This window comes from Eleutherodactylus coqui, chromosome 1, assembly GCF_035609145.1.
Source record: "Eleutherodactylus coqui strain aEleCoq1 chromosome 1, aEleCoq1.hap1, whole genome shotgun sequence".
Classification (NCBI taxonomy): domain Eukaryota; kingdom Metazoa; phylum Chordata; class Amphibia; order Anura; family Eleutherodactylidae; genus Eleutherodactylus; species Eleutherodactylus coqui.
In genome coordinates, this window is record NC_089837.1 from 38,789,807 (window position 1) to 38,817,789 (window position 27,983).

The 27,983-nt window shown below is 42.9% G+C and overlaps 2 protein-coding genes across 2 annotated transcripts in view; both read right to left on the minus strand.

Annotated features, from left to right (window-relative positions):
- Nucleotides 1-27,983, minus strand: part of LOC136607684 (zinc finger protein 271-like) — a 521,708-nt gene that overhangs the window by 215,153 nt on the left and 278,572 nt on the right. The gene's annotated exons all lie outside the window — the stretch shown is intronic.
- LOC136607742 (zinc finger protein 530-like) lies at nt 728-18,510 on the minus strand. Its single transcript, XM_066589060.1, has 8 exons — nt 18,382-18,510; nt 11,040-11,146; nt 10,349-10,525; nt 10,142-10,265; nt 8,718-8,824; nt 5,512-5,679; nt 5,305-5,428; nt 728-3,111 (listed from the first exon to the last, which is right to left on the minus strand). The coding sequence occupies exons 2-8, from the start codon at nt 11,133-11,135 to the stop codon at nt 1,448-1,450; spliced, it is 2,460 nt and encodes an 819-aa protein (XP_066445157.1). The 5' UTR covers nt 11,136-11,146; nt 18,382-18,510; the 3' UTR covers nt 728-1,447.

Genomic DNA, 27,983 nt, shown 5'->3' on the forward strand with positions numbered 1-27,983 from the left:
TATAGAAATAATAGTAACATCTTCCATGACTAAAGGCCAATTCCGGGCAAATAGGAGTTAGGAAATTGTAGAGGCAGGACGTATGTGGCCGTCAACAGGGAAGTCAATAAAATTATGGCTGTTGAAATATACATATGTAAAAAAACAACAAAAGAGGAAAAAAAAGAAAAACTATCTCATTATGAAAAAGGGTTTTCCAGCCTAAAAAATAGGCAATTCATTCTCAGGGTAGAGATTTTTGGCAGCAAGACTTTTATATGGGTTATTCCATTAATAAAGAACTTCACTGCTCCCTTTTTTGTAGCTTGATGGAGACTGCCCTACTTATTGGTGTATGGAGAGCTTTTCAAGGTTATATAGTCTAGATAACACATATTATGTAGCGTTTCAGGAAGACCCATTCCAAATCATGCTTGATTTGAAATCTATGATCAAGTTCTCCCTATGTAATATTGGATTGTTATTCTTAAAGATAGACCATCAATAGTGATCAGCGGAGGTCCGCTGCTAAGAACCCCCAACAGGAAGCAAATATCTCTGTATATTTGGCAATGGCCAAGCATGGTATTGCAGGCAAAACTCCCATTAACTTCTATTCATTATCAAGGATTGGTCTTTATGAATTATGTTACCCGCTTACCTCTTTTACTATAGATTTGCTATACTTTTATTATCTTCATTATTGGCCCACGTGGTTCATGATATCAGACAGACTATATTGAAAGCATTTGCTTCATTATTCTTTATTACACGATAATCTAAAACGACTGCATTTTTCATCCATCATGCTTATAATCATGTTATATCTACATTTGCTAAATATGTGACAGCCAAGGGAATTGTGTATACGTACTTAGATGTCTACATAGATATTGTGTAATATGCAAATGGACGTATCATTTGTCCTGTCACTGACTGGCTTGCAAGAGTCACACGACCTGTTAATTCAGAAAGTAGATGTCTTTAGTAAGCACCACTAGGCCCATATCATGTGGCCTCATTAACTGTAGGTTTACTTTTTTTCATGTGTTTCTGTGGCACCATAGTTTATTATTTATATAGCAGTTGTAATAGCTATGATGCATAAGCTTTCCCTGTTGTCTACAATTTTGATCTAATGTAATAAAGGATTGACTTTAGTTGCTGGCTCTAGGTCCACTTTTGTCACCTTTAAAAGTAAAGGCTGCGCTTCTTTTCTTACTTACCACAATATATTTTCGTATGGAGCCCGGTCACAGTAGACCTGCAGTAACTATAATTTAGGATGTTTGATAGATCAAAGCTATTCCACAAATTAACTCTCTTACTGAGTGTTCAATGTCTCCGAATGCCCTGATGTATTAAAACTCTGTCTTCACATTTCCCACATTCCAAATAAGTATACGGTTTTGTCTGATGAGTTTTCAAAACTTGATTTCTTTGTAAAACATGCTCCACATCTAGAATATCAAAAAGGCTTACCCTCCATGTGGTGCTGTCTCTGATGTTTAATAAGATCTGATCTCCGCACATAACTTTTCCCACATTCTGAACACGAAAATGGCTTCTCCCCTGTGTGGGTTCCATTATGTCTAACAAGAGTTGATTTATCTGTAAAGCATTTCCCACATTCTGGACATGCATACGGCTTCTCTCCTGTGTGACATCTTTGATGCTCCCTACATTTGACATCAGTAGTGAAGCTTTTCCCACATTCTGAACATGAAAATTCTCCTGTGTGAATCCTCTGATGTCTGACAAGATTCGATTTTTCTGTAAAATCTTTTCCACATTCTAAACATAAATACGGCCTTTTTCCTGTGTGAACACTCACATGTCTAACGAGATCAGATTTAACTGTAAAACATTTCCCACATTCTGTACATAAAAATGGCTTCTCTCCTGTGTGACTTTTGTGATGTTTAACAAGGCCTGATTTTTCTGTAAAAGATTTCCCACATTCTAAACAAGAAAACGGCTTCTCTCCAGTGTGACTTCTCTCATGTCTAACAAGGGCCGATTTAACTGCAAAACATTTCCCACATTCTGAACATGAATATGGCTTCTCTCCTGTGTGAATTCTGATATGTCTAACAAGATCTGATTTACGTGTAAAACATTTCTCGCATTCGGAACATGAACATAGATTTTCTCTTGTGTGAGTTCTGTCATGTCTAAAAAGATCTGATTTATGTGCAAAGCATTTCCCACATTCTGCACATGAAAATGGCTTCTTTCCTCTATGATCTCTCTCATGTCTAGCAAGATCTAAGTTACCTGTAAAACGTTTCCCACATATTGAACACAAGTATGGCTTCTCTCCTGTGTGAATTCTGATATGTTTTACAAGATCTGATTTACTCGTAAAACCTTTCACACATTCCGAACATGAAGCTAGATTTTCACCTGTGTGAGTTCGATCATGTCTAATAAGACTTGCTTTATATGAGTTGCTTGTAAGCTGTTTTCCACATTCACGAAACATTTTCTGACCTGTATTTGTAGTAAAATTCAGTGATTGGTCAGGAGAAGGTTCCTTGTGATTAGAGGGATCATAGGCTAAATCTGTACTTTCAAGTTTTGGATAAACAAATATGGTAATAATTTTTTCTTCTGAAGAGCGATACATGATATTTTCATCTTCTGTTTTACAATTTAGTGATGACATGACGTTTCCATCAGAGTCCATATTAGCATCATGTGATAGATGTGTCCTATCAAGTTCTGGATGTACATTAAGCAGAATGGGGATTTCCTCTGAAGAGTGCTGAACAAGGTCTTCATCTTCTACTTTACAATTTAGCGATGAAATGAAATTTCCATCAAAGTTCTTATTGGGATCATATGATAGATGTGTCCTATCAAGTTCTGGATGAACATCAAGTGTAATGGGATTTTCTCCTAAAGAGTGCTGCACAATATCTTCTTCTTCTACTTTATAATTTAGTGATGACATGACGTTTCCATTAGAGTTCCCAATGGTATCATATGATAGATCTGTACTGTCAAGTTCTGGATGTACATGGAAGTTAATGAGGCTTTCTCCTGAAGAGTGCGGCATGATATCTTCTTCTTTTACTTTATAATTTAGCAATGACATGAAGTTTCCATCAGAATTCTCACTAGGATTATCTGTTGGGATTAAAATTTGATATTGTAATTTCTTTTTCAAACTACAAATGTGGACAAATTTATAACAGTCCTATTAGGTTTACAAAACAGAGTACCTCCACTTTACCTGGCGACAGGCTTCCTCTAGGTGCTAGCTGACCCTCACAGGACAGAACACCTATACAACAAAAGACAGACCAGGACTGGGAGGAATAAAGAGACAGGAGGAGAGACAGGTTGCAAGAAAACACAGAGGCACAGGTGAAGGCAATAGACAAAGGGATGCAAGAAAGGACAGAATGACAAAGCGCAGGACACAGAATGCAAACAGGATAACTTAAACAAACAGGTTCTAAGCTAGAAGCCAGAGAGCAGGTCTGAAACAACATCAACTCTGCAGCACTGATGTGGAGTCCCAGCACAGCTATATGGGAAGGAGATTAGCAAAGAGCCTACAGCTGAGCAGAGAAGCCCTAGAGTAATTAACCATATCTGGAAGTAGGTAAGAAAGCTGAGGTTACAGGGAGAGTAGGACGACGCCCACATCTGCCAGCACCAGGGAGAGGGAAGTTAGTCTGAACAGAGGATCTAATAGTTATGAATGTCCATTTATTATACCAAATCTTAATGCCTTCACACAACATTATCAATGTTCATTATTCATATCATATGTTAGGCTAAGGGCCATACTTCCTTGTCAGACTCATGGCTTTCACAGACTGGCAGCAGGAGCTCACTATCTCACTAAAGTGGATCAGAAAATGAGCTGCAAATGACACCGCATTCAGGAACACAAGCATTTTTATGACCTGCACACACACCTACACGGGTGTCTACTGATTACAGAGCAGAAATAATCATTTTTCTGCTGGAGTTATCAACATACAATCTGCCCTTAAGTCCCTAAACGGCAGTTTCCAGTACTACATTGCTACACCAGCCTAAAACTATTTAATTCTGGTTCAAAACACATTTTTTGGAGAAAAAAAAAGGCTACAGGGTATCAAAAAGATTTTACTTTAAACTAAAATCAGAAATGGATTTACAATGAATTGGAATATAATATTCTGAAAAAATGATAAAGAACGAGATTTATTTAAGTCTACAAACTCTCCCAAAATAATTCTTCCCTATTTTGAAAGTCTGTACACTAAGCAGAAAATGTAAATAAAAGGACCCCTTAAAAAGAATCCCACCCTTAAAGATTGGTTAGTGAGGAATGAGCGATCTAGTCTAAAAAATGTTTTATAAACACATAAAAAAAAAAGAATAAAATGGACTACCTAAAAAGAATCCCCTTACGCACTACCTCTTTGGCTTCCCCTATACATTAGATAAAATTAATAACTTAAAACTGTGTGGTAAGTCTTGAAACAGCTCCCTGGTTGACATGGTCACATCAAGCACTAAAACCATGTACCCCTCCTCCTCACATGCTTGCTGCAAACACAGCATCTTTTTGGAAAACATTTTTGCTAGCAGTTGCAGGGATAGGCTAAAGGAAGCAGCACTCTGAAAGCCTATCGGCATCCTTAGACTTGAAGGATTGTCCAGGTGCCTTGGTCTTAAACAGGAGTTGTTCTTTTAACCGAGTCTGGAACTCAAGGAAAATTGGGCTGGTTAGCATTTTTTTTTCTTCCCTACATGTTTTAAACTAAGAACAAACTGTTCAAAATGTGTAGGCAACATGGAGCTTTATGTCACCATGGAGTTCACCTGCACAGTGGTGGTATATAAACATCATTTCTTAGTTACCACTAAAAATGTTGCTTATGTCAAGTTCATATAAGTCAGGTAGCAAGTGGAGTCAGGAAAAGTGTGTCCACTTAACCTGTCTAAACACATTGGTCGAGTCGAGTCGAGTACCGACCGTAGTTACTGGACTCAGTTACTTGACTAATGTAAACTAAGCTTTATACTCAACCTGCGTTAGTGAAAAAGCCTTAATGTAGGTCACAATGGGTAACAAGCTGTACACATATCAGAATAAGGCACTAGGTTTAAGCTTGATGTGTATAGAAAAGAAAGGGCTCTTTGAGAAAAGCCTAAATTGGAGAGCTCTTATATTACATGCCATATTCCACAAATGTGTATGCTCTGTACATTGTAGCACTAAGGCCTTTACATGACTGTTATTGCTTCCCTGTGCCCACACTAAAGGGCAGCAAGACAGTTGAAAAAAATAATGTCAATAGTATATCTGTACCTTCTTACCTTGTGATATCGGAGGCTGGTGGTTCTCAATCATGATGTCATTGTACAGATCCTTGTGTCCTTCTAAATACTCCCACTCCTCCATTGAAAAATGGACAGTGACATCCTGACACCTTATAGGAACCTGACAACACAATGATACTGTCATTACCCAGACACCTCTGGTGCTGTTACTGTATAATTTCCCAATATTCCCAGCAGTGTCACCTCTCCAGTCAGCAGCTCAGTGATCTTGTTGGCGAGTTCTAAGATCTTCTGCTCATGTATCGGTAAGTAAGGAGGAGCCTCTGTGATGGGGCTCCGTCTTCCTGACCTATCGAGATGCCTGTTGGGAGTCGCACCGTAAGCCGATGTCTTCTTCACCATTGTGTAATTCTGGGTATGGAGGGAGACATGTAGATAATTGAAGTAGAAAGTGAGAGATTGTGATCTAGTGATACATCTGGCAGCCAAGCATGCATATTGCAACTTCAATCATTTCAATAAGACTGCTTGAGATAGCAGAGTACAAAGTGCATGGTTATCTCAGGTAGCCCCCTCTCCACTGATCAGGCTTTTATCACCTATCTTTTAGTACTCACAACCCCCCACCTTGATTACCCACCAACAGGGTACTAGAGCTTCGATTCAAGAGTCCAGTTTTCTGCAATAAATTATACTTTTGTTCTGATATTGTCATTGCTTACTTATATCAATGTTACAATCACACAGTTTCAGCAGAGCTATGATCCATCTTTGGATGCAGCCCTGCAGCCATTTAGGGCTTGCAGTGAGGATCAAGGAGGGTGGTCACCCAGTAATGATCTGATGTTTTGATGTGGGCTATATGCTTTGGTCCTTCTGCAAGCACTGCAGCTTAAAAGCACTCATGCGTCAAAGTGCTTAAAGGTTGATGGCTCACATCCCCCTGCCTGCTTCTGGACTTATATTACCCCCTCCTTTTCCTCCTCTAAACTTCTCCCTTTGGTGGGAAAACGTATTGGAGAAGTCGCCCCCTTTCTTGCTTAAGGCCAACTTCAAAGTGATGTTGAATAATGGCACAAAGACAGTTGGTATCACTTCCTCCTCCTCGATAACACATCATTGTTCCTGAGGCTGTGCAGCATCTGTTCCAGCAGGCAGGAAAGAAGGATGATCAGTGTATCATCACAACTAACCATTTTAGTCACTTCCTCAGAGACACGTCTTTGATCTGTAGACACTCCACATGCATCAAATGACCGACCTCCATACAGCATATATATGGCATACATCATCTGTTGCTGGCTTAGACTTTGCAACATGGAATTTCACTATGCAGACAGTTCACAAATGAGATGATTGGGTGGCAGCCTGGACTGTTGCTGCCACTCTGCCAGCTGAAAGGTGGCGTAGTGTGAACGCTGAAAGCGTGAGCACAGTCTCCTGGCCTTTTCTAGCACTGGATGTATAATTGGGTAATGGTTAAGCGCTGCAATACCAGGTTCATCACATGGGGCGAGCAAGGTAAATGTGTGAGATTGCCAAGGCAAAGGACTACCAGCAGGTTGGACTCACTGTCACACACAACCTAGCCTGGCTTCAGATTGTGCAGGGTCAGCGCTGTGTCAACCTGGACCTGCAAAGCCGTCAACAGCTCTTCATCTGTGCTCTCCTAGACATAAGTTTTTAGATCAGCATTTTGGCATTTACCATGTGCACCGCTGTATAGAGGCTAGATTTTCTGCCAATGTGGAAGGTGTTGAAAGGTGGTATGAAGAGGTGGATAAAGTGAAGGAGGCGTAGGAGGAAAGTCAGGAGGGGACAGACAAGGATGAATGTCCCACAACTCTCGGGAGTACCATGAAATGTGGACCACCCCTTTCGGCTTCATGCCCCACCTGTAGGACAATGACCCAGTGTGCTGTTAAGGATATGTAACACCACTGGCCATGCATGCTGCTCAGATGCACCCCATCACTGACAGCGTTCTTCAATGCTAGGAATATGTTATCATTCACATGGGGTTGCAGGGCAGGGGTGGCTTTTTGGGCAAATAAATGGTGGTTGTGCATCTGGTACTGTTGGTTAGCGTGGAGCATTTCATTGCTGAAGGCATCTGTGTCCATTAGCCTGAAGGGCAGCATTTCCATTACAAGCAACTGTGCAATGCTCGGATTCAGGCTCTGTGCTCATGGATAGTTGGGGCTGTGGGATAGAGGGATGGCTTCTGACCTGGAACACTCTGGAATATGGGGTAGATGTCAATGCCAGTGACGATGATGGTGGCCGTTCAACTTCTGCTCTCCGATCCCCACACTTGGCTGTAGCCTGATCAACAATGGCATAGGAGAGGCCTGAAGTAGCCATGTTACTGCCCCTACACAAAACTGCCTCTCTGTGCTCAGAGGCTACTGCATGAACAGGGAGGGAGACGGAGGAAGGGACCACTAAAGAACATAGGAGCAGAGATCAGGATGATGCTGACTCTTTACCGTCTGGAACAGGTGGGCTCTCCAACGCAGTGTGGGTGGTAGCAGTTCATGTGGTTGTTCATACAAGTTGTGCTGAGGTTCTTTTACATTCTTGCCATGTTTTAAATGCTTAACGCAGATCTTACAGATGACCACTCTCCTGTCATCAGCTGCGGTTTCAAAGACACATTTGGTGACATCATCAAGACACCCTGGCTGCTGATTGGCTGCACACTGACCTCTGAAGCAGGCATTATGGGAAATTCGATTTTCCCATGATTGTTTTCAAGAATTGTTTAAACCCAGTTTGATTTTGCAAAAATCGGGATGATTTTACCACTTAGTCGATCAAGATGAGCAACACTACTTCTAGATGCTTGGTTTCTTTGACAGCCAGTGTATTTAGTGGAGAAAAACATGAGAAGCAATGTCAGAAAATATTACTTTACTGAAAGAGTAGTATATGCAGGAAAGGAACTTCAGGCAAAAGTGGTTGGGAAATCAACAGTAAGTGATAGTAAATCTACCTGGATAAAATATATATCTATTCTAACAAAAAATTGAAATAATATAAGAGCAGGCTAGATGGACCATGGGCGCTCCTCCTGTCATCAGTCTTCTAGGTGTCTGTATAGATGTCAAAATTAGTGACAAAATTTCAAGTCTCGAGGCCAAACTCTGGCTGGGTGATTCTTTTAATTCCTTTCCTCCCCATTACATCTAGCCTACTTCCCATTCTCATCGCTCCTACAACATTACTATTAGCTCATTGGTTCCCACCATACAGAACTGACCATATTGGTGGCCAGTCTTCACATTTTCTGCTGTCCAGTTCTTTAGTACTCCTTCACTTGGAAGGTCTGGAAGCCGTTATACAGGACACTGGATTGTTCCTATTACTTCCTAGAATGGATTTTCTCTTCCCTTAGTCTGACTTGTTACATAATACAATAAGTATTATAGAAATATAGAAAAGTTTACCTCCCCGGTCAGCAGGTAGATGATCTCCAAGGTGAAGTTTACTATTCTTATGGTAACATCACTTCTTTCTTCATCCATCTTTGGTGAGTCATTCGGGAGAAGGACTGCTTTGGATGAGAATATGAGAGAACTGGATAAACCGGAGGGTTCTGGTACTGCCAGCAATTTGCTGTGCTACGCCGTTTATGCAACTCCCTTTCACTTCTATGAATACTTTTGAGAAATTTAGAAGACTTGCAAATACAACAATAATTTTTTAGAATGTTTCAGTACATTTTGTTTTCCCACACCAATTCCAAACCCACCCAGAAATTACCCTATTATGAAAACTAAACTCTCAAAAGTACTCATTTAGGGGTATAAAAAGTATTTTGATCCTACTTTTTTTTGCAGGAATTGATGTAAATCAGGTGACATTTTAATTTTATACTAGTAATATGTAATTTTATGTTTTTTGTACAGCACACATGAAAATAAAGACATTTATCCGAAAATGTATCACCTGTAAAAAAATGTATCCTGTGTTCAGAAATATCCCCATTGTGGCCCTAATCTTATGCCTGGACACACGACAGGGCTCCGAAGTAAAGGAGCATCCGGTGGCTTTCAGAGTACAGAGTACAATTCTTGATAATGTTTCAAGCCCCATTACACACTAGTAGAGGCACAGAGGTGCCAAAAAGATAGGAAACACCCACAAATGACCCCATTTTATAACTAGATCGCTTTAGGCATTCATATAGGGGTGTGGTGCATATATTTTGACCTTTTTTGCAGGAATTAAAGCAAAGAGGTTAAAAATCCTTTTTTTTTCACAAATACACTATGTAACTTTCATGAGTTTTATTTTGTGTGAAAGAAAACTGGGAATATGTTTTTTTCCCCAAATAGATTCCTCAACATTGAAACAAATTTTTAGCTTAAAATCCTCCTGGTTCTTCCCCGCTCCCCACCCATTTTTTATGGTTCCTCGGCTTTAAATGGCTTTTTTTTTTATCATGCTTGTCATCAAAACCTTCCATTCATAAAACAATTTTATATACCGTGACAGCCACATAGAATATATCCTATCTTAATTATCATGACCATTTTTACTTTTAATTCCTTTTATGGTTAACTATTTTTAAGTCAAAATTTTTTCTTAGAACTCTTTTATTTTAATTCTGCATTTTATCTTATCATTTTCTTTATGCGCTTCTATGTGTCCTATGTATTTCATATTTCTATGTTATATGTATTTTATATTTACACAATCTCTTCTATTTTCATATATGTTCTATGCAATTATTTTATCTTATTCTAAAGAATACATCACCGGGTTCCTTGTTATGATGCCGTTGGAGGTGACAGGTTCCCTTTAAGGCTTTTAACTTGGCTGCTATTGCCTCCCCTGTGCCCATAGTCATGGGAAACAATCTTCTTACCTTGTGATATCGGAGGCTGGTGTTTCTCCATCATGATGTCCTTGTACAGATATGAGTGTCTTTCTAAATATTCGCACTCCTCCATGGAGAAATAGACAGCTACATCCTGACACCTTATAGGAACCTGACAACACAATGATAACGTCATTACCCAGACTCCTCTAGTGCTGTTACTGTACAATTACCCAGCATTCCCAGTAGGGTCACCTCTCCAGTCAGCAGCTCAGTGATCTTGTTGGTGAGTTCTAGGATCTTCTGCTCATGTATCGGTAAGTGAGGAGGAGCCTCTGTGATGGGGCTCTGGCTCTGGCTACATCCTCCTGACTCATGGAGATGGCTGTTGGGAGTCGTACCATCACCCGATGTCTTCACCATCATGTAATCCTTTGTATGACAAAAGACATGTAGAGAACTGAATCTAGTATTCCTCCATCAGTAGAATGAGGGAGATTATGACCCCACCGTACAGAGCTCTAGTGAGACATCTGTCAGCCAAGCGTGGATACTACCACCCCATTCTTTGCAATGTGTCAGCTGGAGATGGCCCTGTGCTTTCAACTCTACCACCTCTGGACGTCCCTTCTCAATGCAAAGAATGATGAGTAGGCATGCTGTTTGAGAGGGGGCGCATTATTAGAATGAGAGAAGTTGAATTCACATTGCTCCTACAAAATTACGATTAGCTCATTGGTTCCCACCATACAGAACTGACCATATTGGTGGCCGATCTTCACATTCTCTGCTGTTCAGTTCTTTAGCTCTCCTTCACTTGGAAGGTCTGGAAGCCGTTATACAGGACACTGGATTGTTCCTATTACTTCCTAGAATGGATTTTCTCTTCCCTTAGTCTGACTTGTTACATAATACAATAAAGATGATAGAAATATAGAAAGCTTACCTCTCCGGTCAGCAGGTAGATGATCTCTAAGGTGAAGCTTAATATTCTTATGGTGACATAATTTCTTTCTTTGTCCATCCTTGGTGGGTCATTCATGAGAAGGACTGCTTTGGATGAGAATACGGGAGAACTGGATAAACCGGAGGGTTCTGGTACTACTGGCAGTTCGCTGTGCTACGCTGTTTACGCAATGCCCTTTCACTTCTATGATAGTTACAGAAACAGTGTACAACAGCTAGTTCAGCTGATTCCGTAATCTCAGGCAGTGGTGGTAAACCAGAATGGGGTTGAGGGGGATGGACATTTTTCAAAATAAGTTCATGTTTCAGACATGGGTGCAGTATTGATCAGACATTCAAAGACAATAGAAGATAAGATAAACCATCCAAAGTGCGATCTAACATCACTTCAGTAAAAGATACCTACTCAACCCCTAAGTGCCTTCATATTCCAATACCAGAAGCTCCTGCATCAGTCATGTGTCATTCATCATTCATGTGACTACGGTAGACAATCACTGTCCTTAGTGGTCAAGTGCCGTTCATGCAGATAGGAAAGCTAAGGACAGTGACTGGCTGGAGTGGTCATGTGTACAATGAACCTCATGAGAATGCAGTGTAATGGATACAGGACACTGGAAACAACAAGATTACTTACCGGTAATCAGTTTTCCATGAGCCCATGACCGCTCCAGTGGGAGACTACCTCCCGTCCGGAGAGGAAACAGGAACCTCCCAGATCTCCTTAAAGGTTGGCACGCCCTTCACCTTCTCACTTCTGTAGCAACATCCATGGACTAATTGAGGTCTACCCCTTTTTATTTACATTTAGACTTAAACTTGATTTAGTAAAATGTATTAATTTATTTATAACTCAAATACTGCAGCAGGGAGCAAAATTATCATGGAAAATGGATTGCCAGTAAGTAATCTTGTGTTTCGCTTACGCCCCTGACAGCACCAGTGAGAGCCGTAGGCAAAGCTCAGCAGCCACAAAACAGGGTAGCATGTATAGGTGAGGCCCACAGGCCACCAGCCGTAGGTCTGGCACGGAGGCCCTAATTATAACACACAAAGGGGTATAGTCAAAGCCCAAAGGCTACAGACCATAGGTAGACCACAAAAGTTAAAAGGCCAAACCCACAAAGTCGCTGGGCCGCAGGCAAAACCTCAAAGACACACAAGCCACAGATAAAGTCAGAAAAGATATTTAAGCCGTAAGGCATGTCACACAGGCAATTAGGCCATCAGCAGAGTCTTAATGCTATAGGTGGAGCCATAAAAGCTAATATGCTATAGGGAAAACCATCAATGGCTATTATGCTATAGGCCGCCTGCAGACGGCCGTGTTGGATCCCGCTGCAAGAATTCTCACAGCGGGATCGGACCCGTGCCCCTGCAGTGACCGCTGCGGCTCACCTACTCCAGCGTCTCCTCCGCTCTTCTATGTGTTGGCTGTTGCTCCGCCGGCGCATGCACAGAGCAGAGCCAGTGCGTCACTAGTGACATTTCTGTTCGGGCCTCTGCGAGATCCGCACAGAAATAGAACATGCCACGATTTGTTTTCCGCACATGTTTTCACGTGTTCGAATCGCAGCTGTCTGCATAGGATTGCATTATGTAAAGCAAGCCTATGGCAAAGGACACGGGCAGACATTCTGTGGAAAATCCTGCCGCAGAATTTCTGTCCGTCTGCAGGAGGCCATAGGCAGAGTCATAAAGATTATAGGTAAAGTCATGAAGGCTATTGTGTTGTAAGCAAAGCCATAAAGGGCTTTAGGTAAAGCTATAAAAGGTTATTATGCTATAGGCAGAGACATAAAAGTCTATCAAGCCTTAGGTAGAGCCATAAAAGGCCGAAAGCAGATCCAGAGGCCAAAAGCAAAGCCCAGAAGCCATAGGCCCCATGTAAAGACCATACAAATCTGGTCTGTTTATTGAGTGCACATATAGCCATCCCATTAAATTGTTCATTTATGAAGGGTTCTGTGATTAAAAAAAAAAAATCTATACTTACCCATTCCTCACCAGTCAGTCTTCTTACCAGATCTTCTCCTCACCAATCTTTTCCCCGCTCCTCTGGTCTCCAGGATCACCTCACCGCAAGCCAGCTGAATCCTCTTCTTACTGTTATGTAGCGTTCATTCGTTATAGTTCACTTCCTACAGTGCACTAAATGCCAAATCCTCGGCAGGCTACCTTAGCATGCAGTCGCGGGCTATTGCCGTGAATGCGCATGCGTATGGGCTTGCCGCTAATGTTTCATACAGTACTAGCTGATATACCTGGCTTCGCCTGAGTTAATTTAGTTCAGGTGTTTATGTGGTGTTCGAATGGAAAAGCTTATGAAGTCAAGGTTACTTTAGAGCAGTGATGGGCAACCTTTTTGGCTTGGTGTGTCAAAATTCGCCGAAAAACAGAGTGTAACTCAGGTGGTGTGTCACTTCGAAACCCCCCCCCCCCCAAAAATTTGTGATATTAATAGTTTAAATAAGAAAAATGTATACTTGTAACATAGAACTGTATTGAATAAACCAAAAACTAATTATTTCAACTTACCTGCTTAGTGACTTCTTTGTTGATCTGTCAGTCGATTTCTTCTGTTGGTCTTGAAATGAATTAACGGTCCAATATGAAACTTTAACTTGTGTGGAGTGCCGTGAACTGAGATAAGTGAGGGGAGGGGGAATTCTTTAACTAACCTGCCTATTAGTGACTTTTTTGTTGCTGAATTTCAGTGGCTATATCTTCAATAGGTTGGTATTTTGTACACTTCAAGCAAGCGCTACTAACTTCATCTGTCAATCTGTTTCCTTTGTTGGTTTTGATATTATTTAACGCTGAGAATAAGGTCTCACAAAAGTACGTAGAGGGGAAAATTGTGAGTAAAGCCATTGCCGTATTTTTCAGGATGCTAAAAGTGTCTGGTAATCGGTTCCAGGCACTCCAAATCTCCTGTTCGTAGTGGAACTCCTCTTGATTCTCGAAGCGGCACCTTTCCAGATTCTCAAGCTTTGACCTCAAGTCGACAAACACCTGAGCCCAGATGCTGTCTTGAAATTCTGCAAGTTGCATCTCCAAATCATCAATTTGCATCCATTGGAAACCATTTAATTCCAAACTACTGTAGACGACTACATCAGGATGCTTAATGATTTTCATGGTCTGTTCTAGGCTTCTAAATTGGTTAAATCTATCACTGAACTGGTCAAGTAACGAGCCTAAAACCTGCTGGTACTTTATATGCAAGGGTTCCATTTCATTGGGTATAGCTGCACTGGCCTTCTCAAAATACTTGGTTACTCGAGGAAAATACTTATAAGTTTTAGTTTCTACATCTCGCTTGAAAATTTTAAGTTTACTTTTAAAAGCTTTTATGTATCCAAACATTACGTCAATACTTTTACCAAAACCTTGTAACTTTAAGTTCAGTTAAATAATATGAACAGAGAGATCTGTAAGAAACATCAGGGTGTTGACCCACTTATCATCATTGAGCTGAGGAAAGTTCCCCAGATCCTTACCCTCAAGAAATACCTTAATTTCTTCAAAGCACTCCACAAAGCGCTCAAGAACCTTTCCTCGGCTCAGCCATCTTACCTTATTGTACATCAGCAGTCCACTGTAGGTGGAATCAACCTCCAGTAAAAGTGCAGGAAATTCTCGCTTGTTAAGGGGGCGAGCAGCTATTAAATTTACTATTTTGGTAACAACTGACATTAAGTCAGTGAATCCTGCCTTGGCACATAAAGCCTCCTGATGGATGATACAATGAAAAGGCACAATCGGATGTCCAATAGCTTCCGTAAACAATTTGACAAATCCGACTTTTTTCCCCCACCATGTTTGGAGCCCCATCTGTCGTCACTGACACAACTTTAGAGATATCAATGCTTAGGTCACGGAATATTTGTATAACAACCCTACAGATTTCACTTCCTGATGTACTTGTTAGCACTGATACTAACTTCATCAACTCTTCTCTCATTGTGAGACCATCAGAATATCGACCAATAATGGCCAACTGAGCATGTCATGTGACATCAGTAGTTTCATCAAGAGAGATCGAAAAATAGTTACAATTACTTATGTCTCTCTTTAATTGATTTTGTACGTTTTGTGTTCCGTCTCATTATTCGGTCTTTTATGATATTTCTACGGAGCGGTAACTCAGATATCATCTTAATAATTGCATTTTTATTCTGCATATCATGAAATAGAACTGGTGCACATCGTAGGAGAGGGTCTTTAACCCCTTCATGACATGGCCTATTTTGGGCTTAAAGACGCAACAATGTTTGGCGGATTTTCTTCTCCGTTTATCAAAAGTCATAACTTTTTTATTTTTCCGTCGACGCAGCTGTATAAGGGCTTGTTTTTTGCGTGGCGAACTGTAGTTTTTATCGGTGCCACTTTTGGGTACATAGACTATATTGTAAAACTTTTTTTATTTTTTTTTATGATAGCAGGGAGAGAAAACGCATCAATTCTGCCATAGATTTTTTTTTTTTTTTTTTTACAGCATTTATCATGCAGCATAAATGAGACATTCCATTTTTTCTGCGGACCGGTACGGTTACAACGATACCAAAATTCTTACATTTTTTTTAGGTTTTCCCACTTTTCTGCAATAAAAACCCTTTTTTTTGGAAATCTTTTTTCTATTCTAAATTGCTGCATTCAAAGTCCTGTAACTTTTTTATTTTTTGATGTACGGCGCTCTGTGAGGGCTTATTTTTTGCAAGATGAGCTGTAGTTTTCACTGGTACCATCTTGGGGTACATACGGCTTTTTTGATCACTTTTATTGCGTTTTTAGTGAGGCAAAATGCTAAAAAATAGCATTTTGCCTCAGTTTTTTAGCGTTTTTTTTAGCGTTTTTTGCGTGCACAGTCAAAAGCATGTGCAATTTATTGTACGCATCGTTACGGACGCAACAATACCAAATATGTGGGGTTTAATTTTTTTTTTACCTTTTTTTATGCTAATCTGAGAAAAAGCATAAAAAAGGGGGGGTTTTTACATTTTTCTTTTATTTTTTTTACATAATTTGAGTCCCTCTGAGGGACTTACATCACTGTACCGATGATCGCTGTCATAAGGCATGGCAGAGCTACTGCTCTGCCATGCCTTATCGCTTATACAGCGATCATAGGCATAGGCAATACAGGACGCCAGTGTCTGGCGTCCTGTTGCCATGGTGACAGGCCGGGCTCTCGTGATGACATCGCGAGTTCCGGCCGGAGACACAGAGGGAGCGCGATCCCTCTGTGAACTCTTTCTCTGCCGCGATCTACTTAGATCGCGGCAGGGAAGGGGTTAACAGGGGGGGGGGCGCATCTCCGATTCCCCCCCGCTGTTGCAGCGGGACGCCGGCTGTGACTGACAGCCGGCTCCCGCTGCGGGATAGTGCGGGATCTTATGTGATCCTGCTCTATCTCCAGGACATAAGTTTACGCCCTGTTGCGGGAAGTACCAGGCTGCCAGGACGTAAACTTACGCCCTGCAGCGGGAAGGGGTTAATAAATTCTCCCTCACTGAGTGCTTTTCCATGCTGAGCTATGGAGTGAGCGATGGTCAGACTTGCAGACGTTAAATTTGTAGAGCCTTTAACAAATTTAAGGATAGCATTAGATTGGCCCTTTTAAAGGTGTAGCTGCCTGGAAATGTATTCCTTCCTTTCATCCTCACTTTTTTTCAAGAGCTGGGAATGATTAGTTTCAAAATGTGTATTTATATTCCACGTTCTGCTGACAACTGTCTCAGTACATAGAACGCAAAATGATCGGCCATTTTTTTCTGTAATGCCATACATCTCGGTCCACGTCTCTTGAAAGGGTCGGCTACTGCTACTACGACCACTCCCTTTACTTAACCTTGTTTTTTTGTTTTTTGGGTTCTCCATCAGACAGTGATCGCAATGGCAGAAGATTACTCACTTCTCAGTAATGGCGCTGGTAGTAATGGCGCTGGTAATGGTGCTTTTTTGAATGGCTGCTGCACAGGCCCTCCCCTCACTTATCTCAGTAATTGTGCTGGTGCTCCACAGGCCCTCCCCTCACTTCTCAGTAACGGCGCTGGTGGTAATGGGCTTTTTTTAATGGCTGCTGCACAGGCCCTCCCCTCACTTATCTCAGTAATAGCGCTGATGCTGCACAGGCACTGCCTGGTGATGCTGCTCACGGTGGATGCTGCTGCTCACAGTCGATGCTGCCTGATGACGGTGGATGCTGCTGGTTACTGTTGCTTGCTGCTAAGATGGCCTCCAGATCTTTTTCCCTGCGCACTCCGCGGCTAAAAGGTCCGCCAGCCAGAAGTGAGGTCAGTGGCCTAACCAGAAGTCCCGGCACTACTAGACACTCTGTGCCGGAGGTCTGTGGTTTTGGCCTACAGACCTCCGGCGCAAAGCGTCTACCCACCGCAATGTTTTATCCTTGGCTACTGCACCTGGCCGTGCAGGAGCCAAGGATGAAACATCCCAGTTCTCCGCGTGCGGCCGCATAATCCTCTTAATGCGGCCGCGTGTCAGCGAACATGGCCACGCGTGTCAGCACTGACACGCATGTCATAGGTTCGCCATCACAGCTTTAGAGGAACCGAGGAATATGTATACACATAGAGGAGCGTTATATTCTCCTCAGGCTGCATGTACTGATGTCCCTCTGCAGAATGTGCCACCCCTCCCACCCTCCTCAATTAGGACCTAAAAAATGCTTGCGCCAAATTTCATGCTTGTATGACACTGGGAAGTTACATGACATAGGGGTGCACTTGTTCAATTAGCATTGAATAATCAAGCTGTGACCCTGTTACTTTTCATAATTTCATATTTGTACAACACCCGGAGGTTAGGGAATTAGTGGTGAGTCAGTCAGTCAGTCAGTCAGTCAGTCAGTGAGGGCTTTCGCCATGTATATATAAATATACACACTGGCAGCGAGACACTGCGCATGCGCAGTGGCAGCAATAGCCTGGGCGCTGAAGTAGGCTATCGAGGACTTGGCATTCCCTGCTAGGCAGTGATCGCAGTGCCAATATTGATCGGGCACACTGCCCTGAAGGAGGCAGAATGCCGTGAACGCACTCTACATCCCCGGAAGAAGAGGATCCGGCCGGCTTGTGGTGAGGTGACCCGGGGGACTGGAGGAACCATAAGAAGATCAGCCTCATCAGCGTTCTTCCTCCGCAGCGTTCTCTCCCCACCGGCCAGGAACACTTCCACAGCTCTGTATATCACCGCCATCCATCCTCTGGGACCTTCATACATTCCTCCCCCGCACCCCTATAGTAATAACCACATGGACCGTGTCTGACCTCCCCACAAGACCCTCCGCCGCCTCTTACCTGCCGGCTGGAGTCACGCAGAGCTCTGATACTGTAATATAATATAGCTATTATCAGTGTGCTGTATATATGTATATATATCCTCTGGCTGATAACAGAGACAACAGCAGGAGCCAGGACCTGCTACACTGCATTAGCTGAAGGACCTGCGTGATGTCATCATCATGTGATAACTATATAATGGGCGGAGCTCAGCAGTGAGGAGAAGTGGTGGCTGAAGGACCTGCGATGATGTCACTGTCATGTGATCAGTATATAAGGGGCGGAGCTCAGCAGTGAGGAGGATATGTAGTGGCTGAAGGACCTGCGATGATGTCACCGTCATGTGATCAGTATGTGAGGGGCGGAGCTGTGCGTGGAGTGGGAGAAATTGAAGCTACAGTAATTTTGAATCATTCGAGATTTATGAAAGCGTCTGTGATTGGTTGCTATGGACAACTCATTGGAGACATAGAAGAAGTGGCAGCATGAAAGGTGCAACACCCAATTCTTAAAGGGGTTGTCCCGCGAAAGCAAGTGGGGTTCAGCACTTCTGTATGGCCATATTAATGCACTTTGTAATGTACATCGTGCATTAATTATGAGCCATACAGAAGTTATTCACTTACCTGTTCCGTTGCTAGCGTCCCCGTCGCCATGGTGCCGTCTAATTTCAGCGTCTAATCGCCCGATTAGACGCGCTTGCACAGTCCGGTCTTCTCCCTGGTGAATGGGGCCGCTCGTGCCGGAGAGCTGCTCGTCGTAGCTCCGCCCCGTCATGTGTGCCGATTCCAGCCAATCAGGAGGCTGGAATCGGCAATGGACCGTACAGAGCCCGCGGTGCATCGTGGGTGAAGATCCTAGCGGCCATCTTGCTAAGGTAAGGGAGAAGTCGCCGCAGCGCGGGGATTCGGGTAAGTACTAAACGTTTTTTTTTTTTTAACACATGCATTGGGTTTGTCTCGCGCCGAACGGGGGGGCTATTGAAAAAAAACAAAAAACGTTTCGGTGCGGGACAACCCCTTTAATTCAAAGGAACATCTTTATTGTTTCATTGTTTTAAAATAGGCAACGTTTCGACCTTATTAGGTCTTTTTCAAGCCTAAAGAACCAGACATATAACATAAATAAACAAACATAAATAGTCAATTAAAATCAACTCATGATCAGAAAGAAATGTTAAAACCCAGATGATACAGACCACTAGCCACTGAAACAAGACATAGCATCCATGTTCTGGATGCCCACCATGTGTATCCATTGCTGTTTAAATAGTAATGCGGTCGTATACGAAGCCACGCCCCCTCACTGATGTAGCTTCCGGGGTTGCTAGGTAACCCAGAGAAGCTCTGGGATAAGAATTCCCGTATCTCTTTATAGACGGGTCATTACCCTGCAATATACACAATATATAGTATAAATAGATGTATCAAAATAACACATTCAGTGAATGTCCACTGTCCGTGGTGGTGGCTATAGCGCATGCGCACTCCACCGCATGGCGTGATCAGTAACAGGGGATTAAGTGAGTGCTGTGGTGAAACTTTACTTTTCTGAGGTTGCTATGGACAACATATTTTATTCTTTTTTTAGACATTCTCCATAAATTTCCTGCAGTGTCTTTAACCCATTCCCACTATATGACGTACAGTCCGTGCTGCGGGGTAGGGGTATATATGAAGAGAGATTGAAGGGTGATCTCTCTTCATACAGCATGGGCGCCAGCTGTATATTGCATGTGACACCCGTAGGTGATAGCTGCAATACCCTATCGGCGCTATTGACAATGTTCGGGAGTCCCATACGGTCTTCTGAAAGCCCCAGGGCTGTCTTAGCAGACTGCCCATTAAGCCGTCCCCGTGGGTTGTCTTGATAGTCTGCCTGCCCAATCACAGTATGATGTAATTCTATGGGATTACATCATACTGCAGGAGCGATCAAAGCATCGCAGGTTGTGGTCCTCTAGAGGGGCTAAAAAATAAAAGTTTAAATCACCTCTCTTTGGCCATATTAATAATAGAATGTAAATCATAAAACAAAAATACATATTTGGTATCGCTGCGTCCATAAAAGTCTATCAGCCAACCACAGGCAGCCATTCTATGAATGGACCGAGCGATGCCTTTGATTGTTTGAGCGCTGTGACCAATCACAGGCAGCGCTCAGCTGTCACTCAAGGAATGGCTGAGGGCTGCCTGTGATTGGCTGAGCGTTCAGCCAATCAGAAACAATGCTTTCAGGTGGCAGGGATTTTTAAATCCCCACCAGCTGAAAGATCTTCAGTACAGAGCCACAGAGACACATGGCAAGACCCGCTGTACCCCCACAGCAGCGGACAGGTGATTATATATATATATTTTTTTTTTATAGACTTTTGGGATGATTTTCGGGGTAGGGCTTATATTTCAAGCCTTCCCCTGAAAATCATCACCACGGGGTGTCCCCTCCTCAGTGAACACTGTGACAGCACTGTCACAGTGTGCAGCAAAGAGGGAACTGCAGCGCAGATGAAGGAATCCTCTGCCACCGCTGTTACATTGATTTCAATGGGGCCCAAGCCGCTCTCGCGCATCGTCATGCATGCATCGGAGGAAAAAATAAAAAACTTTTCTCCCGAACGCATGCCTGATGATGCAGTCAGGCAAGGGGTTGATGCACCTCACAAGTCATCCCACCTCTGAATCAATCTCTCTTCTTTCAATCCCTTCACTAGCTAACTATTGCCCATTGATATCAGTTCAAAATAATAATAATCTTTATTTGTATAGCGCCAACATATTCCGCAGCGCTTACATAGACAAGGGGAATACAGAAAGACAAAAGTACAAAAATTTTAGAACCACAGCTACATAGTAATCAGTTGATGGAAACAGTAGGGGTGAGGGTCCTGCTCCAACGAGCTTACATAGTACAAGTAATGGGGTGATACAGAAGGTAAAGGGGCTGGAGATGTGCACAGTATGGCGAGGTGGACAGTGAGGGATGCTATACATACACAATGGTCAGACATTTAGCCGTGTGACAGCAGAATCGGTATGACTGCAGGAGCGCTTTATGATGGCTAGCAGGGATTGCAGTCAGTAGGTCAGGGACCATGTTATCAGGCGGAGTACAGAGGGGTTTGTTTAGGGTATGCGGTATGCCTCCCTGAAGAGGTGAGTTTTTAGAGCACGCCTGAAGCTCTGCGAGTCCTGGATTGCTCAGGTAGCCTTTGATAGTGCGTTCCAGAGGAGCGGTGCTGCTCTGGAGAAGTCTTGGAGGCGGGAATGAGAAGCTCGAATTAAAGGGGCGCTCAGTCTGGTTTCGTTAGCAGAGCGGAGAGCCCGGGCTGGGTGATGGATTGAGATGAGGCAGGCGATATAGGGGGGCGCTGCACTGTGGAGGGCTTTGTGGATGAAGGTAGTGAGTTTAAATTGAGTTCTGTATTTAACGGGCAGCCAGTGCATTGACCGGCACAGGGCAGAGGTGTCCGAGTAGCGGCTGGACAGGAAGATGAGCCTGGCTGCTGCATTCAGGATGGACTCGAGAGGGTAGAGTCTGGTGCATGGGAGGCCGATCAGCAACGAGTAGCAATAATCGAGCCGAGAGTGGATGAGGGCAACAGTAAGAGTTTTTAGCGTGTCCACAGTGAGAAAAGAGCGGATTCTTGCGATGTTCTTGAGGTGCAGCTGACATGTTCGGGCCAGAGATTGGATGTAGGGGGTAAATGATAGATCAGAGTCGAATATGACCCCAAGGAAGCGAGATGTCTCAAATGCCATTTTCTGCTGAAGAGACATATAATATGCATTTTGTGACTCCAACGCAAAGTCAATAATTAAAGGGGTTGTAGCAATATCTAAAGTTAATCCCTATTTAGAGCTCTGTGGCCTAACTTCCGTATGGATCAGATGTGTGGGACCTGAGCTCTGTCTCTATTTAAGATAATCAGTTGTAATTTGACTAATTAAATGTTGATACTTGTGTCGTGGCTCCAGATGTGATGTGACTTCTGGGGCCTCTTTGTGTCCGGAGTGACATCAATATGCAGTTTCAGTTCCAATTCCGATTATTACACAACCCTACAATTGTGACTAATGGCCTTCCTCACACAGGGCGTTTGCAAAACGCTGCCTTTTTAGCTGTATTTTCAGCACAGCTGAAAACGCTGCCCATTCCTTTCAATGGGAGACTCGGCTGAAAATGCCCAAAAATAGAACATGCAGCGCTTTCAAAATAAAGCGTTTTTCAAAGCAGCGTTTTCAGCCTTGTGTGAGCAGCCCCATTGAAATGAATGGGAGCCTTGTACAGCGTTTGGCACAGGGCTGAAAGCGCTGCTGAAAACGCCCTGAGTGAGGGAGGCCTAATAAAGAACAAGGAAAAGACACTCCAAAGACTTTGACTAAAAGCAGGGCTGTACCTAAACACTGATCAGGAGCACCCGAGTCGGCAGAATAGAACAGAACCCCCAACAGGACACGGACACAGGTAAAATCAGCTGTGTTATGAATCTGTCAACTCAAAACTCCATTAATGTGGATCTCAGTGCACTGCCCAGGGGATTTATATTCTGTCCTACTAAAACGCTCTACAGTGACTTTGAGAAATGTTTCAGAAGACAAAGGGCTGAAAAAGTTCGAGCATGATAAAGAGGAGACAGGACTTTCAAGCAACCAAACAAAAGGAGAAACTAGGGGCCAAGATGAAGTCTGTTTGAACTTTCTCTCCTGGTGGCAACTCCACTTTGGACAAATATATAGACTCCTTTGACATGGGGTGCAGTCCACCGTACTGGACAAGCAAAAAAAGGAAGCATTTAATATCAATATTCAGGAACAAAGCGTCATCTATGCACTCAAAAACAACCAAAAGATCACAATTAAGACTGCAGATAAAGGTGGTGCTATAGTCCTCAACAATACATCAGACTACATGAAAGAACTGCCATGGGCAGTAAAATGGCACCGCAATATGCCAACCGCTTTATGGCAAAACAGACAAATGACTTTCTGGCCTCCTGCTCTATCAAACCATTGGCCTTTTTCTATACAGAAATCAATTTTTTGGACACCACCATATAAATATTCAAACAACTCAATACAGACACCCGTGTACCAAAATCCTATTGATCAGCTCACCTACCTCAGATGGGACAGTTTCCATCCCAAACACATCAAAAAGTCCTTCGTGTATAGCCAGGCCATCAGATACAACTGGATCTGCTCTAACCCACCAGACAGAGACGAACATTTATATTACCTGCGCGCTCGGTGCAGTGACCCTGGATTTCTCCACCACCAGGGAGGTGACATCTGGGAGCCAGGATCAGGAAAGTCTTCACCAAGTCTGACTCCTCAAGGAATATCAGGTCAGAAGTACCCTCTTACAAATTTGCTGCACGTTTTTTGGGCCCGTTTGAGGTGATTGAAAGAATGAATTCCGTTTGTTACATGTTGAGACTCCCTCCTTTCGGATCCCTAACTCATTCCACATTTCCCTGCTCAAGCCTCTGGTACCTAATAGGTTCTCCAAAAGACCCAGGCCAGTGTCATCCCAGATTCGGGCAAAGGTCAAAGCTATTCTTGATGCCAAGAAAGTCAGGAGAAAGACCTACTTTTTAGTAGACTGGAATGGCTATGGGCCTGAGGAGCGGTCGTGGGAGTCCTCTGAGAATATCAATGCCCCACGCCTTATTCTGGAATTTTTTCAGAGGATACGCAGGAGGAGAGGAGGTCGTAGGAACGATACTGTTAGGACCAGGAGATCAAGCATCATCTAGTCTCCTGATCCTGTTTCTTCTAGCAGTCACAGGGTTACTGTGTCCAGCTCCTCCACCCAGCTGGTAATGATTTATAATCAAGCTCCTATGTAAACCCTGGAGTCTACATCCTCAATGCCTGGTGTTGATGTCACTTACTGTGATTGCTTGCAAGCTCCTATCTCAGTCTGTGTCCGATTGCAGTTTGTTGTGCACCTAACCAGTGGACTGTCTCTTAGTGTTTTTCCCAGATTCCTTCAATCGACTTCTACCTCATTGGCGTTTTTTGCCTTCTTCTGGATCAACATGGGGGTGGGGGGGTGGTAATAGGCTGAACTAGATGGACATATGCCATTTTTTAGCCTAACATACTATGTTACTATAATAAACAATATTACCCTCCATTTGGGTTTATTAAGAGGGAATAGGCAAAATAGGTCAAAAGGTTAACTATGACTCACATAAGGTTCCAAAGACAGCACAGCAGTGTGTGGGTGGGGGGCTATGATGGTGTTGAAGACCTGGAACACCTAAATAAGTCATCATGGCTGCAAGGTATTGATGAAAGCTTGCTTAGTATCCATCTGTACTGCATGAAATGTTTTCAAACAACATAGTAGATATTCTGTTAAGCAGGGAAGAACAAAGATGCTACCTTCCATCTTGAAGCTATGTGGTTCCTTGCTGCCATGCAAATAAACTGAATAAGTTTATGAGCCTGATTTTTTTTAAATCTAGGCAAGCTGTCACCCAAAAGGAAGATTTCGGAGATTTGGGAACTAGACCCACAAACAGGCAATTCAACAAGTTATGAACCTGGGACCACAACCGTACAACTTCTGGACAGGTCCACCAAATATGTAACAGGGAACCATCCTCTTGATAACCCTGAAAACAGAGGGGGGGGGGCAAAATGGATAACAGCGATGAAGACGTTGAGGAATGAGATGGATTCTGTGAATGATTCCTATTCAGGTCTCTAGAAAAGAAACTTAGTGACTACTTTCATAATAGTTTTACGAAAGCAAAGCTATCTATCATAAGACATTTCCACTTGTAGATCAAAAGGAAAGAAGATTCAGCAGCCAGCCCATATTTGAACTGAATATTGCTCCATGATAGAATAATAAGTAAATGGACTATTCACTTATACATTTGGAGTCATAGGATCTGTGGACAAGGTTAAGAATAGAGATGAGCGAACGTACTCGGATAAGCACTACTCGTCCGAGTAATGTGCTTTATCCGAGTACCTCCCCGCTCGTCCTGAAAGATTCGGGACGTGCTGCGGAGCGGGGAGCTGCAGGGGAGAGCGGGGAGGAACGGAGGGGAGATCTTTCTCTCCTTCTCTCCCGCCCGCTCTGCCCCGCTCCCCGCTGCGACTTACCTGTCAGCAGCGGAGCGCCCCGAATCTTTCAGGACGAGCGGAGAGATACTCGGATAAAGCACATTACTCGGACGAGTAGTGCTTATCCGAGTACGTTCGCTCATCTCTAGTTAAGAACGAAAGAGCATATGAGAGATCCTCCGTTTTTTAATCTCCACTCATAAAGGAGCCTGTGGACCTCTTGAAATGGCCAACCATTGGGCGATCCATGCTGCTCTAGAATATAAAGCAAGACTCGGGATGGAGAAACCTCCTAGCCATTTATGATAATTATATAGATAATTATATTCTTATTCCTAGGGCATTTATGAGGCCATGTAAATTTAAAGATTGAACATTTTCTAAGGTCGGCCTGGGAATAGGGATAGGTAAGGTGCAAAATAGAGACAATATTCGGGGAAGTGTGGCCATTTTAGCGCATTAACCCCTTAACGACCAATGACGTACCTGGTACGTCATGGAGCGTCGGGGTATGTATGAAGAGAGGTTGCGATGCAACCTCTCTTCATACAGTGCGGGCATCAGCTGTTTATAACAGCTGACATCCGCGGGCAATAGCCGCGAGCGGCCGCGCGGCCGATCGCGGCTATTAACCATTTAAATGCCGCTGTCAATTCTGACAGCGGCATTTAAATCCCCCGATCGGGTGAGCCGTGCATGTGTCATGGCAGCCGGGGGCCTAATGAAAGGCCCCAGGGCTGCCTTAGCAGACTGCCTATCAAGCCGTCCCCGTGGGGTGGCTTCATAGGCTGCCTGTCAAAAAGCAATATGACGTAATGCTATAGCATTACGTCATACTGCAGGAGCGATCAAAGCATTGCATCTTAAAGTCCCCCAGGGGGACTTCAAAGTAAAGTAAAAAAAAAATCAATAAAGTTTTTTTTTAATTGAAAAAAAAAAAAGTTGTAAAAGTTTAAATCACCCCCCTTTTGCCATATCTATTATTAAAAAATCTAAATAATAAATTAAAAATATGTATTTGGTATTACCGCGTCCGTAAAAGTCCGAACTATCAAAGTACCACATAATTTTTCCCGCACGGTGAACGTCGTTCGGAAAAAGAAATGAAGAACGCCAGAAATGCATTTTTTTAGTTACCCTGTCTCCCAGAAAAAACGCAATAAAAAGCGATCAAAAAGTCGTATGTATTCCAAAACGGTACTATCAGAAACTACAGGACATCCCGCAAAAAATGAAACCTTGCTCAACTACGTCGACGGAAAAATAAAAAAGTTATTGCGTGCACAAAATGACCGCAGAAAATAATTGAAAAAAATTTTATGTCTTTAAAAAAAAAAAAGAGGAGTATAGTAAAAAAAAACCTATACAAGTTTGGCATCGTAGTAATCGTACCGACCCATAGAATAAAGTTATCATGTCGTTTTTGTTGCCATTTGTGCGCCGTAGAAGCAAGACGCACTAAAAGATGGCAAAATGTTGTTTTTTTTTCATTTTACTCCACTTAGAATTTTTTAAAAGTTTTTCAGTACATTATATGGTACTTTAAATAGTACCATTGAAAAATACAACTCGTCCCGCAAAAAACAAGCCCTCATACAGTGACGTGGATGGATAAATAAAGGAGTTATGATTTTTTTAAAGGGGGGAGGAAAAAACGAAAATGGAAAAAGAAAAATGCCCGCGTCATTAAGGGGTTAATTCTACCTACCCAAGACAGCAGTGGGTTTTTCCCTTAAATAAGTTCAGACGTTATTTTTTTGATCATAGATGAGTAATTCCATTTGTAAAGAGTAGACACAAAGATGGTGAGAGTAATACCCAAGTACGATATATAATATGTGTTGGAAGTTAAGCTCTGATTGATTAAATGAGACTGATCATAAGCAATTTCACAGTATTCTTCTTCATTAGAGATGAGCGAGAACACAAATGCTCTGGACCGCATTATTCGAGTCGAGCTGTTCGTAAAATTTGAGAGCTCTACTCGAGTAACGAACCCCATTGGTTACAATGGAAGACTCGAGCATTTTTGTATGTGGGACGCCGGGTCCTGAGCCTTTTTTCTTTCTTGGTTCGTGTGTTTCTCTCTCTCTCTCTCTCCCCTGCCTGCAGACAAAAAATTTGCCATTGACGCGCGCTGCGTCGCGGCGAGGAGGGGCCAAATCAGGCACGTCACAGCAGGGATGAGCCAAAAACTGGGGCGGGGTCGAACACGGCTTCATGCTCGTTCAAGTAACGAGCACCATCGGGTACGCCAATACTCGAACCAGCATCAAGCTCGGCAGAGTACGTTCGCGCAACTCTATTCTTCATCATCAACAAATGACTCCAACTGAGAATCTACGTAGCTTACTTTGACTTCATTAGGCGGCTCAGGAATAGGTAAACTGGCACAGGTTTTATTGTAGAAGGTATATCTGGATACAGAATTTTATCTTTTGTTTACAGGAGAAACCTTTGGTATTTGTCATGCAGAAATAACAATCAGTATGGTGGGGTCTTTGTTCTCGCCATATCATCGGAATGGCAAATGGCATT